General features: G+C 33.1%; 1 protein-coding gene and 1 non-coding gene across 2 annotated transcripts in view; one reads left to right on the top strand and one right to left on the bottom strand.

The window, feature by feature from the left end:
* Positions 1–13,829, top strand: part of LOC146533350 (orexin/Hypocretin receptor type 1-like) — a 73,063-nt gene extending 59,234 nt beyond the window's left edge. The window contains exons 6-8 of the mRNA XM_085194957.1: positions 4,136–4,292; positions 5,382–5,494; positions 10,171–13,829. Of these exons, the coding sequence (XP_085051083.1) occupies positions 4,136–4,292; positions 5,382–5,494; positions 10,171–10,502 (602 nt within the window). The 3' untranslated portion in view covers positions 10,503–13,829. The remainder of the gene's footprint in view (positions 1–4,135; positions 4,293–5,381; positions 5,495–10,170) is intronic.
* On the bottom strand, positions 2,569–2,641 carry TRNAR-UCG (transfer RNA arginine (anticodon UCG)). Its single transcript has one exon. It is a non-coding gene; the product is annotated as a tRNA-Arg (tRNA).
* Positions 13,830–14,356: the final 527 nt, after the last annotated feature.

The raw sequence follows: 14,356 nt of genomic DNA, 5'->3' as shown, positions 1-14,356 counted from the left end.
CGGCCGTACGAGTACATTATGAACGAGTATTTATTACGAGTATATTATTCAACAACAGTACAACAGACTAGCCTTTCATTTTTAATAATATTGAAATTAGTTCCAAATGTATTCCGCAATGGTTGCGAAGACCTTTGGGAATAGATTAACAGTATAAATATACATTATAGCTGTTAGTCTTTTAGCAATATATAGTAAATTTATGCTGTAATATATGTTTTATATTTTGGAAAATAAACCAAAATCGACGGGAAGTCGCCAACGCAGTGTATTAACGCAAGTTCCTCTGTCTATCCTAGCGGACGTTAAAGCAAAATAAAAATATCAGCCTTACATCAGCCTTTTAACGTCCACTGCTGGACATAGGCCTCCCCTAATTCTCGCCACTCCGTCCGGTCCTGCGCCCTTTGAATCCAGCGGATTCCCGCTGTCTTTGTAAGGTCGTCGGTCCACCTGGCTGGAGGGCGGCCTGTGCTTCTTTTGCCGAGACGAGGTCGCCATTCGAGGACCTTTCTTCCCCATCGGTTGTCGGCCCTCCTGACAATATGGCCTGCCCATTGCCACTTCAGCTTGCAAATTTTGAGAGCTATGTCGGTAACCCGCGTTCGTCTACGGATTTCATCATTAAGAATTTTGTCGCGTAGAGAAATACCAAGCATAGCCCTCTCCATCGCTCGCTGAGCCACTTTGAGCCTGTGGATCACGTCTCAGCGCCATAAGTTAACACTGGCAACACACACTGGTTGAAAGTTTTTGTCTATAAAATATATATATTAAATGGCCAAAAAAAATATAACTGAGTAAAGACACAGCATAACACTTGTTTTTATTTAAGTAATATTCCATTAAGTATTAACATTTCACTTATAATAGATTTTCATATAAACTTTACACGTCCCCCTAGAGAGCTTCAACAAAGATAATGTGATATACCTATTCAGAACATTAGCTCGGGTATGAAATAATAAAATAAATAAGTAATATATTGAGATACACGTCTTTATACTAAGATTATAAAGCTTTAACATTTAAAATTTTTACTTTTTTAAAATTTAAACAGTTTGTTTGGTCGATCGCGCTAATCTTAAGAACTACCGGTTCTAATTGTAAAATTAATTTTAGTATTTTTCTCGTACAGTCCATTCCCCCCAATTTCGGATATGAGTGGCAGATTTTAACACCGTAATAAGTGTACAAGAGTGGGGCCATAAAAACAAATTAAAATAACTATAAATTAAATAACAAATAATATAATTATAACAATCTTTGATAGCCACTGAGCCTCAGCGATACATATGAAACTGTGTCAGCTAGGATATATATAATTTTTATCTGTATATTATAGTCTTAAACTAAATTCATCCACCTAAAGTAATAATAAAACCCATAATATAGTATTATATATGTATATAAAACAGATAATAATAAGTTAGTGAGGTCAAATTTTATGCGTAGGGTTTAAAAGCTAAGAGCTCTACAACTTTATGTCACGTACTAAAACTTTGTTAGAAGTTCGTGCGAAAAATAGTTTTTTTTATAGTCTCATATATAGCAGGATAGGCAAATAGATTTAGTGATCAGACATTCCGTTTCCCACGATCAAGATCTTTCCATTATATATAAAATTTACGAGTTACATATTCGAATAAATTGATGTATCTTGATATAATTTTACATGTTTTTATGATTATTGCAGTAATGTATTACTTTTATTTCCTCGATCTAGTAAGGAAAAACGCGGTGTTGAGCTACGCCACTGAATACTCAATGTCTCCATTATTTTGTGGGAACTGGGAAATGGATTTTCTTAATATTCCCTCTTTCCTCTAACTAGATACGGGATAAAGCGTGAAGCTAAGAAATTCAAGAAGAGAGTGAAGTAAACGGCGGTTGGTTGTTTATAATATGTTCGAGTATAGTTTTTAATATATTATAAATTAATGTAGAAGTTCCTTTATAAAAAAAACTCGCTCATTAAAGAGCAACCATACATTGTCTTTATTAACCTCTCTGCAACGTACACAAGAGCTTAATTGGCCAATTTGTAACGGAGACCGCCTCAGAAACGACCTTTTACATAATTTCTTAGTATATTTTATTTGAAAAGTAGGTGACGTGTACAAATGATTTGTCTTTTTCACACTATTTTCTTTGTAATAAAATGTAGGAAACTTAATTTGTAATAATTGTGAAGAATTTATGAGATCGTCGTAGCGCTGTGGCGCAAGTGTATACTACTGCGTGTGACTGTAAACGTGACGGTTATGGGTTCCATTCCCATTCTGGGGAATTATTATTAGTTTTATTTCTTCGCTCTAGTAGCAAGGCAAAGAGTTACCTACGTTTAGTTCAACCACTCAACATATAATGCCCCGAAAATTTGATTTATAAAATGGGGAACGGAACGTCCCAACACTAGGTTCCCTCTGCCTACAACAAATAAATGTTTTTTTTTTTTTAATTTAACATATTTACTCTGTTAGTTAAATCTTAAAACACTATAATATATTTCTCATAAATAATATACAAAACAAAAATATATTAAATAAAAAAATGATTGTATAACCTCGACCGTGACAGGACTCGAACCTGCAATCTTCGGATCCGAAGTCCGACGCCTTATCCATTAGGCCACACGGTCTCGTATCAAATGTGTTAAAATTAGGAAGAATATTCTCAACTTTTTTTATTCAAGTTGTGAAAAACAAATAAGTAGATATCTAACAATCTGAAATACACGCATTTCTCATTGTTGTATCATCATTATAATGTAAATATATAGATGGCAATGCAATATTATGGTATCGTCGAGCTGGTCTGATGATGGAATTGGAAGATGACCGATGGAACCATGGACTGCCTTCTAATAAACATATAGAATATGTGCTCATGAGATTAGTTTTATTAATTTGAAATATTGCAAAAAATGTGTTATAGATTTTAAACGGGTTCGATACCACTCAGGGGAATTAATTATTTCTTTGCTCTCTAGTAACAAGACCAAGTGCGGAATTAAGTTGCGCCACTCAACCCTCAATGGTTTGAACGGAGTGTCTTAACACTAGGTTACCTTTGCCTATCCTGCTATATGCGGGATATACATATAATGAAGCTGAAAGAAATAAAGTCTGTATTAGGTACATCCTCAAATCTAGATCTAGGTTAGGTCCAGAGCTTTTGATCTTTTCTATTCAAGTATATTTGCCAAAAATTTCGCGAACGGATTTCTTTTAGCAAATACAAATAGAAACTTTTAGTTACTTGAATGTGTGTTCACATAAGCGATATTGAAATTCAATTCGATGTTACAAATTTAGAACATTTTTGGCGTTCACGGTGGTACAACGTATGCTTGAAAACCCGACGGTTGTTGGTTCGATTCCCACTTGGATAAAATTTCCTCCCACTAGAAACATAACAAATGGCGACATTAAGTTCCGCCGTTCACACGTACACGTAATATCTATAAAATTGATCTTAGGACTAAAATTCCCTCTGCTTTCTATGCTACGAGTATATGCGAGATACAGTACAGCAAAAAGGTAAAGGATCAAATGAACTAGCTTCATGTTTTGTACCTACATAGCAGAATAGACAGAAAGAACCTAGTGTCAGAACACTCCTTTTTCCGCCTCCATCCAAATTCAAGACACTAAATGTTAACACAATGACGTTAAAAAATGAACATACATGCAATATCTCTTTACTTTATAAACTATTTTTTTATCACAATGTAACATTAAAAAGCTGGGTAAGGTAAAAAATGAATTTTCGCTAAAACAATGTAAACAAATTTAAGAGCGATCCAACTAAGTAAATGTCGGGTAGTTGCTGTCACGAATTTTTATTGTAACTTTAGAATTTATTCACATTTAACTTGAGTTTTAAACTATAACTTTTCGTTGAGTTAATTAACATCTGTATAACAAAAATGAAATGATAATATCATTTCTCGGAACGGAAGCTTTGTATACCTGTTTTTGCCGGCTAGACAAAGTGTTAGAAACATTAAGCGAAAAGTCGGGTACGGAGTTACAGACACTAAGATGGCACATGGGTAGGCAGCTACCCTGACATATGCGGGAAACAGCGTGAACCTGCAAGAACAAAACTTATTTGTAACTCTCTGCTCTAGGGCTAGCAGCAAACAGGCGGACCACGCCATCTATCCACGCCAACGCGTCCACCGAAGGTCAGCTCAGGTCCCGTCGTAAAGCCGCTAAGATGCTGGTCGCTGTGGTCGTCATGTTCGCCGTCTGCTACTTCCCAGTACATTTGCTTTCGGTTCTTAGGTAAATATGTTATTTTCGTTTTTTTTCAACCCGCCTTGGAAAGCAGTTCTGAGGAGCCTACCAGAAACTGAACGGTTGTTCTTTTAAAATATAATCAACGCAGGGCTTTGCCTCGACACCAGAGCGATGAAATGCATTTTAAATATTTCATTTCGTCGAGTGGAAATCAAACCTACAACTATAGCGCTTACACTCACACACTTATCTCTGCACCACCACTGACCTCTATATTAAAGTTATACTTCTTATTACAGTTTGTAATAAAAGAAAATGGAAGCTCATTTTGTCTAATAATGTAAATGTATTCGCATTGTCCAATATACACATTTTATTATATTACTTTAAAAAAAAGTAAACTATATCTTTTAAATATCAAAGATTACTTCGTAGATCATCTATAAAGCATTGATTATTATTAAATCTAACGTTCTTTCAAAAGTCAAACGTCATTTACGCCTTTGTGCCTTCACTCCGCTCCTTATCGTTTAGTCAGTGTCATAATTGATTTCAATAGCCTATTTTAAGACTTATTGAACCCATTTTAATCTGTATGAAATTTCATAAGATACTAGTTTATGCTACCGACTTTGTATGTTGTTTTTAGGGTTCCGTACTTCAAAAGTTTAAAACGGAATTCTTATAGAATCACTTTCCATCTGGCCGTGGGTCAAGACCATTTATTTTAAGATCGCGTGAAATTGATATCAAATATTTAAGTCCTCGGTCCCTTGAAGCAGGAAAAAATTAAGCTTCTAAGTCAAAGCAATTATAATCATTCATTTATGTATCGATTTTGCTGCACTTGAATTGACACATGATGAAATTCAAATTGAATTTATAATAATTTGTAATCAAAACCTATAGGGCACTTGCCATGGACTCACATTTACCAAATTTGACATTTGACAAATATAAAGTGATAACTTACAATAGAAATAAAGGAAAAAAATAGAAATGTGAAAAGTTATAGGTATTTCCAAACATATATTAGTAGTTCATTAAAATATGAAGTATTTATTTTCACCGAGAGAAAATCGAATCCACGACTGTCGCGTTTACAATCGCACGCTTGATACAATTTTTCAACAGGGTCGCCTACGAAGTGCAACAGAGCGAAGTGATGACCTGCATAGCGCTCATCTCCCACGTGATGTGCTACGCGAACTCCGCCGTGAACCCATTGATTTACAATTTTATGAGCGGTAAGTATGAAATGCGAATATTTGCGTATTTTCATTTAAAAAGATAATAATTGAATTATATTACAAAACAAATATTAATCCACAATATACAAAATGCACTAGTTGCAAAGTCTGTATGTCGTGGAATTTTAAATTAGAACTAAATTTAAAATGATAATTACATAATTAGATTTAGGTTAATTAGAAACAACAAATTGTATAGTTATTAGTTTCTCAATGGAACCTACTTGTCGTATGTAATTTCATTTTAATTTTAAAAATGCTTGATATGTCAATGTATACGGAATACTAATACTAACTTTGGACTTTTTAATTTTTGAAATCAAAAGTCTCCGGAAATATTTCGAAAAGTCCAAATACGTTACTGTTCCACCAAATGTATAATATATGTATATTAATATCTGGCATGAGTTTCTTAAATATCATTCATACAAAAACAAAATTAACATTTGAAATATTGTACATTAAAATTACATAAAGGAATAGGATCTTTTGTACGATTTTCTAATAAAACAGAATATTAACATGAATGAAGAATCAGCTAAAAACGACGGGTGTATTTTGACATAATAAACTCAGAACATAATATGAAAATTATTTGTATTACAAATGAAACTTGCTGTCATGGATGTGGGTTCGATTCCTACTAGTCGGAGAAATTAGCTCTTCCTATTTTCTCACTTTGGTAATAATACAAAGAGCAGCATTCACTTGCCTTATAAACAAATTCTCTTAAAATTAGGTTCCCGCTATATGCGGGATATAGCGTGAAGCTAAAAGGAACAAATCGTCACATTGAGTTTTAGAAAGCAATGCATAGAAATTATTAAATAGGAGTAAAATTGGCGAAAAGTACTTGTTAGTGTCTTGTCACTATATTCGCTCTGCCAATTACTCAAGATATGGGAAATGCATGAATTTACACTTAACCAGTAAACATTTGAAATACAAACAACATAATAATATGTTCATTTCGAAGTAATTTTCTGGAGTCATTTTTCCTCATATTCATCATTAAATTTATTTCTCCATTTCAATTTCTTTTCATAGGTTTCGTAATATTACTAGTGATATTAAGGTTGGTGTTTTAATACGTTTATAAGTCCAATGTAGGTACTACATATGACAGTACAGTTCGATATTAAATACCGATAAAAGTGATAAAAAATACCAATTATAAATATAATTATTTCTATATTATATATAATTTACTACTACAAGTTATTAACAATTAACAACCGATCAAATGAAAATGTTCATTCCTCCATCTAGGAATCGAATCCATAACCGTTGCATTTAGAACCGGACGCTATAACGCGTCATGACGACGTCAAATGATGAAAATAAATATTGATATAAGCCAAAATGTCATTATACACTTGACATTTCACTCTCAAAACAAACCAACCCCCCCATACATCTATATCTACAAACATACATACATACATATATATTACATATTGCTAATTCAAAAAACAATTTCCACTTGAAGCTGGGCACCGATAAGAAATGAATAAATCACAGCCGTCGCGCGTCGATTAGGCGCGTTTATCTCGTGATTGCGTTCACTTGATTGAGTATTTGGGGGAACCAATATTTTGTATTTGAACTCATTATATATCGTGTATTATTGCTTTTCTTTGTAGAATGAGGTCATGGGTGTCAATGGGGGTAGACGGTACATGCCCACCCCATTGTCTAGTGCTTATTCCAGGTTTTCTGAATGTTCTACAGGTTTGCCATAAAATGAGACTACGTCAACAAGATTGCGAGCTAAAAAGTAGTTGAATATATTTAAGTTGATAAACAGAAGCCTAATTGAATTTGCTTTAAGCTGTAGTTTAATTAATAAGACGAAACAGGTTTTATTTCTGAGAATCGCTACCAATTATAATTATTTTATAAAGATTTTCTTGCCTTGTCTTTTTATCACTACTAGAAATATGAGACGAAAATAAAAGAATTCAAAGAAATTTCAACAATTTTAATATCTTGAACGAAATACTTCTGCTTTTTTAACCAAACTACTAGTCAATATATAAAATCTGAAAAAAGGCAGCTTCACGCTTTTTCCCGCATAACACTATAGGCAGATAGAGAACCTAGAGTCAAATACTACCTTCTTTACTTTCCTGCTGAAAACTGTCAAGACATTAATTACGTGCTCAATTACGGAACACAACGCCGCACATTGCTTTGTCACAGCAGAAAAATGCAAATAAATTGTTTCTTCGTAAAAATAAAATCTGAAAATATCAGTTGTATAATGTATAGCTAATATTATCATGTGTCACAGCCCTTACCTTTTGATATAGTGGCGCAAAAAGCAAATGGAGGTAAATTTACTGGCCATGCTTTTTAAACTACATATCCTTTTAAAATCTACATTTGAGGGAATCATTTTTGAAATATTATACATTTCACACTTATATTTGTTATTTGCTATATAAAGTAGCTATTATTCTTAATTTTCTCAATTAAATTGTAGAAACGTGTTCTCATTTCAAACTAGAAATGTTTCAAGACAGCTCCTTAGGAATTTTCAGTGAAGTTTCTACCCATGCTCTACTAACGTTCAAGTTGCTTTGTTCAAATTCGTTAGATATATACTCTAAAAACTGACAAATAGTAAACATTAGGTGGTCTTTTTTTTTAAAATTAATGTTTTTGATTTTTTTCAACTGGGTAGACAGAGGGAACCACTCTAAGGAATCATTTAGTAATATCTTCATTTTATCGCTCTGAGACCGAGACAAAGTGTTTCGCTATTCAATATAAAATGCTTCGAAATAAATTGACGAAAAGTGGGATACAGAGTGTCTTAACACTACATACTTACCTTTGTCTACCGTACTATATACAGGCTACATTGCAGGGCGAAAGTGAAAAAAAAGTACTATAGTGACGACTACACAGGAATTAATCCATATAAAAAGCCTATATAACTTAAAAATTTAATTAACACAATTTAATTAAATTTATTTATAAAACATTAGCTTTCAAGATAAGCTTTACGTTCTCCTCAGAAGCGGAGCTTAACGTCGTATTGTATCTAAATTAAACGATCCGCACAATCCGTAATCCTTATATTCTATCTTTGTCGTGCAAAATTTGATTTATTTCTAGAAAGTGTTCTCTTTTAATTGTAGTTTATCTATTAACTAACTACAACATCAAGCTACCATGAGACCATCGTGGCGCAGGAGACTTGAAGGTTAGATTTCCACTCGAGTGAAAGAAATATTTAATATTTTCATTTTCCACCTCTCTGTATTCATGGGAATGAATTGTCTTAACACTAGTTTCCTCGGTTCTCTAGAGGTGAATAAAGAGTGAAACTAAAAAATCTAAATATTCTTTATTCAATTAAGCTGTTATAAGAACCATTTTTGAATAATCAAGCCACACAAAAATATCAGTAACGTCAATCCTTAATTAAATAGTATAAAATTTATATATTATAAATGAAAAACATATTATTTTGTAAGAAACATTCTTTCGTTGTATAAACTAGTTGGAAGAGAGCTAAGACGATATAAATCCATGTAAGTAGGAGCTTACTCTGGATCTCCTTGTACGTAAAGGGAAGCTTTATTAAAATATAAATTGTTTAACTTTACTTTGACACTGCGTAGGCAGAGTCTAAGAAACATATATGTGTAAAGAACAGTTTTTAGAAAAAGACAATTTGAATTTATTTGATTTTGAATACAATTATTTCGGCGGAAAGTCGGAAACGGAAGTGAAGTGTTTTAACAGTATGTTCCCAGCTTTCCTTTTGCATACTTTGCTATGTGTAGTATACAGAGGGAAAATTAAAAAAAAATATCATTAACATAAATTCTAAAGACAATACATTTATTATACCTCAGGAACAATCACAACTTTTACACTAAAATAAAAATTTTAAACAAAAGACATACCTACTCTAAATGAATTTTAGTACAGTGCCAAAATTGTCTGCTCACTTCCTTCCCGGCAACAAATGTTTAAACGAGTAAATTCACAACGAGCCCGCGAGCCGCATGCATTCCGAATTAAAACACCAACCTAAATATTTTAAGTGACTTCTAAAAGCATTCTCGTTTCCAAAACAGCAAGGGGAATTTTGTAGTATTTAGTGTGTTTCATTCTTTTCTACTTTAACATATCTAATTTTATTTTATTTATTTGAAAAATACGTCACACAAATATTTTGCTTGCAGGATTCCCAGGGTTTTCAGGTCAGTGATGTTATACCCTGATGGTTTGATTTAAAAGATTAATTAGCTTACAATTCTAGATCCATCGAGGCCTGATTCGATACCAGAGTAGAATTAACATTTGTGTTGATCATACAGGTGTTGATTCGATCTGGTTGAGAAGACACAGCATTGGGAACCAGCACGCATTATTTTGATATCATCACTAAAATATTTTTGTCTATACTTCAAAAATAAATGGCGTAATGTGTACTTTTGGACATAAAAATTTGCATGCTTTTTATGATTTATATATAAATATTCACCTGCACGATTATATTTTATCAGTCACTTTCCAACACATTTTCAATATAAATTATATTTTAATATCATTTAAGATTAGTCTACCATTAATAAATACTATATATAATAAATGTGCCAAGCTGTAAAACAAAATTATTTGAATCCCAACGTTAAAATCACATTTTGTTGCAGGGAAATTTCGTCGAGAGTTCCACAGATCGTACTTCAAATGCTTCTGCTGCTGCCTTTCTTCGACCATTCCTGAGCAAAATGGTACATCTTTCGCGCCCATTGGCAGTTCCAGAGCTGGTACCACCCGTACTATTGTCAGAAGAAACGATTCTTGCGCGAGCTACCGACTTACTCACTTATCACCTTCTAACCATAACAGTATTAACCGTGAAGGAAGAAATACCAACACGTCTTTCATAGAACATATGAATGGAAACCGAAGACTCAAAGTAAGAGATGATTCAATCAGTGAATCAGCTCGGTTCACTTTAACCACTGATATCCGAGATTGACCCTTAGGTAGGGACCTATTGGTTTACACGGACAGACACCGCGACGGTATTGGATATATAGCGAGAAGCACTAACAGCATTGATTGCAAGCCGTATTACGACTGTTTCAAGGGCCAAGGGCAAAATGCTAGACATGTTGGTCCTGACAGAATTGAAGTAGAGCGTCACAGTGACACGTACGCAGACTACAGAGAGTGTGATAAGGAAATGAGAGAACTGTTCTCGGCAGATGATCCAAAAAACGGATTTAAATTTAAATTTAACCGCAGTTTAAACAGCTGTCAGATAAAAAACAAGAGAAAGGTTAATACAGTGTTTTAAAGTGATAATTTTTTGTGTGAAGCAATTCGTTTGACTAAGCCATATGGATTTCTATAATGATTTAATTGTAATATTTAATAATGAAAGTTATTTATAATTGTCGTCGTTAAGTATTTATGTATTATTAGGTCGTAATAAAAATGTATGGAATATATAATAAATAGAATTAAATATTTAAATAATATTGTACATATTATATATTTTCAATATCTTAAGGCCTATAAACATGTATAAATTTATAAGAATCCTAATAATTCATAAGTTTAGAATGTGTGTGACGTGACGCGACGAATGTGGGTTCGATTGCCACTTGAGGAAATTAAATATTTATTTACATTTATATCTCCATTTCCTCACTCTGGTCTGGTCTGGTCTGGTGTCGAGGTAAAGCGCGGCGTTGAGTCTTGCCACTTAACACACAATGCCTCCAGAATTCGGTGGAAAGTGGGAAACGGAGTGTCTTAACACTAGGTTCCTTTTGTCTACCCTGCTGCTTACGGGATACAGCGTGAAGCAGATTTGATTGTCATTTATATACTTCAGTATTCGAACTTATTACCACTGTAAACATTACTACATTTAAAAATTTAATATTGACAATACGTATCGCTATAATTACTAGAATTGTTGATTTTTCGTATGTCTGTTTGTAAACACCCTCCCTCCTATAAAGTGCCACACAATTATCCGTTGACCCAAATTCTGAAAGCAAACTATCAGTTATTAGCCCATGTTTATGACCTTACACACTTGTATGTTCCAGAATAAATTTGGGTAGAGACTTATTCGTTCTTTTAATATAATTGGGAAACGGTGTGACTTAACACTAGGTTCCCTTTTGTGATATGTAGGAAAAGGCGCGAAGCTGTTTAGAACTGATCGAAGATTTATTAAATTAATAGAAAATTATAATTATTAAAAAAAAACTTATGTCTCGTGATATCCTTATTAACAAATCTAAATTATTAAAGTAAATTTCCGAAGTATGGGGCCGTTGTGAAACAGCGGCACAGCGCTTAATTGTAAATGCGACGTTTGTGGGTTCGATTCTCACTCCTAATTCTTTTTTATATATTTTTGTTGAAGAACGATATATTTTCGATACATCGAATCGATATATTTTCCAAACGTGATGTTACTTACTTTAATATTTTAAAAAAAAATCCAAAAAAAATTTCCTTAAAAACAGTAATAATTTATTACACAGTGGAATTGATAATGATGAAATTCAGCTTGCGTACACTTCAGAGTTCCACGTTCTTTCAGCTCCCTCGAGTACAGATTTTTACAAGGCCTCATTTGCTGGCTCAGCTTCGTTGCTAGAATATAAGTAACTTTATGGAAAACGTTATTTATTTTTAGATTTCTAAAATGCCTGCCTAAATTAGGTGGTGCCTAATTTAAGGTGGTAGTGAACTCGAATCTTATCTAGGGGATTGTGTTTTTCTTTTTCTATCGTAGCTCCTCGATTTAGTACGCATATAACTTAACGTGCAGAAGGAACTTAGTGGTAAGATACTCAATTTTAGATTTAAAATCAAATTTTCGAGATACTGATGTAGTGACGGAATTCAACGCCGTGTTTGTTGGTAAATGAAAATGATTGAGAATTAATGAGAATCAAACCCACAGCAACAGTTGTACTGTGAAATTTTTAGAAGATTACTGTAAACACAACAGTTTTTACTTTCACGCGTTCTGCCGCTACGCAACGCTGGTCTCTGTAAGTAATTAATTTTTCTAGTAAAGAAATACATTCCACTTGAGCGAAAAATAAGATTTTTTCATTTTAATTCTTATACGATTTTATTCCAGAGATGTATTTATTTCTTTCTTTAACAAATTTAATATTTATAGTTATACATAGTATTTTTTTTCAACATTTTCTGTGTTGGTTTTATAACAAAAATGTAACTTCACAATTTTTTCCATAAACATGAGTGAGTGCAAAAAGTGGCGGAACTCAATGTCTTCTCTCTTGTCACCAAAGCGACAAAATATAAATAATTAGTCCCCCAAGTGGAAATCGAACCCCATCACGTTCATGGCAAGCAGTCATGGCCTCATTATATTTCTTAAAAGTGTCATATTACAAAAATATCACTTAAAAGAGGTTAAAGGAAGGACGCTATAGCATATCTATAGCTCGTATGTTAGTAAACTACACGCAATAGCGCAGGAAGTACCCAATTAAACAACATGTATGTATATATGTATATACCTACTCGCTAATAACAGCAAAACAGTATTCAGAAATTCGTGAAAACCAAAAGTCTTACTAATTAGGGGCTTTTAATCTTTCTAGCGTGTTGAATGGCGGAACACAACACCGCGATACTAAAATAAAACCAAGATATATGTAAACTACATGGGCGAAACCGCGTGCAAAACCATAGTATTATCTAAAGTATAAGGCTTATACGTAAAATATCTGAATAATTTATTATGAAACTAACCATGTTTTGTTTGGAACCGTTATTGTTACTTTTCATATAAGATTCAGTCTGAGAAATTAGTCTTTTGTTTTGTAAATGTATTCAAAAAGCTTCTTATTTGTGCTCTCTCATGCACTTACTTCTGCGTGAACTGTATCCATTAGACTATGACTAATATTTTATTTAATATATTAAATTAGTTTTGATTTCAAATTAAAGGCCGTCGTGGAACGGTGACATAAGGGTATGGACTGTAAACGCGACAGCTGTGGGTTCGATTTCTTCTCGGGGAAATTAAATATTTGTTATTTAAATGTTCTTGGTCTTGTATCGAGGCGCGGCCTTAAATACCGCCACTCAGCTTCATGCTGTATCCGTAAATATAGAGTTTACAGTAACAGATTTAAATTCGTATTTTGATACGCATGCTTGCATTTTAATGCATTCTCCTAAGCTATTATATAATTATTCAATAAGATATATTTTTGTGTCCTACCTTAATTTGTAAATATATTTATAATTACTTAATAAATTGTAAATATTGTATGTGTAAGGTATAAATAAATTATTATGTGGATTATTTTGTTGTTTATTTTTTCATTTTTAAGCTTTACCGGCATATAGCAAGGTAAGCAGCGTCCGTTCTTCACTTTCAGGCCAATTTCTTCTCTTTCTTGTTATCAAAGTGAGGGAGAATCGAACTCGCTCTCATAACGTTCGAACGAAAACGTTTTCAGTAAGTCGCACCGCTGCGCCACGATGACCTCAATTTTAACATATCAGAGTATCAATATTTTAGTTTTATATTACAGGGTTAATGAATGGTGGTAGAGGTTTTTTTATATTGGGAATTACATACACACGTTCAAAAGTTTTTTTTTTTATCAGCTTTAAGCTGGACCCCTCATGTAATGTAGGCAGAAGGCTAATATTAAGACACTTCATTCCCGACTTTTCGTCTAATTCTGGATGTAATCAGTAATAATTTGCGAAGTACAGTTAATAAAAGAAACCATTATAGTTGAACTATTAAAAAAACATAAAATTTGAATCTCATCTACATTATTGAACCACAGACCTAACACAAAACACAATCTA

This window comes from Heliconius melpomene, chromosome 12, assembly GCF_056956725.1.
Source record: "Heliconius melpomene rosina isolate 202511_hmr_F chromosome 12, ASM5695672v1, whole genome shotgun sequence".
Lineage (NCBI taxonomy): Eukaryota > Metazoa > Arthropoda > Insecta > Lepidoptera > Nymphalidae > Heliconius > Heliconius melpomene.
This window is presented reverse-complemented; position numbering and strand designations above follow the sequence as displayed.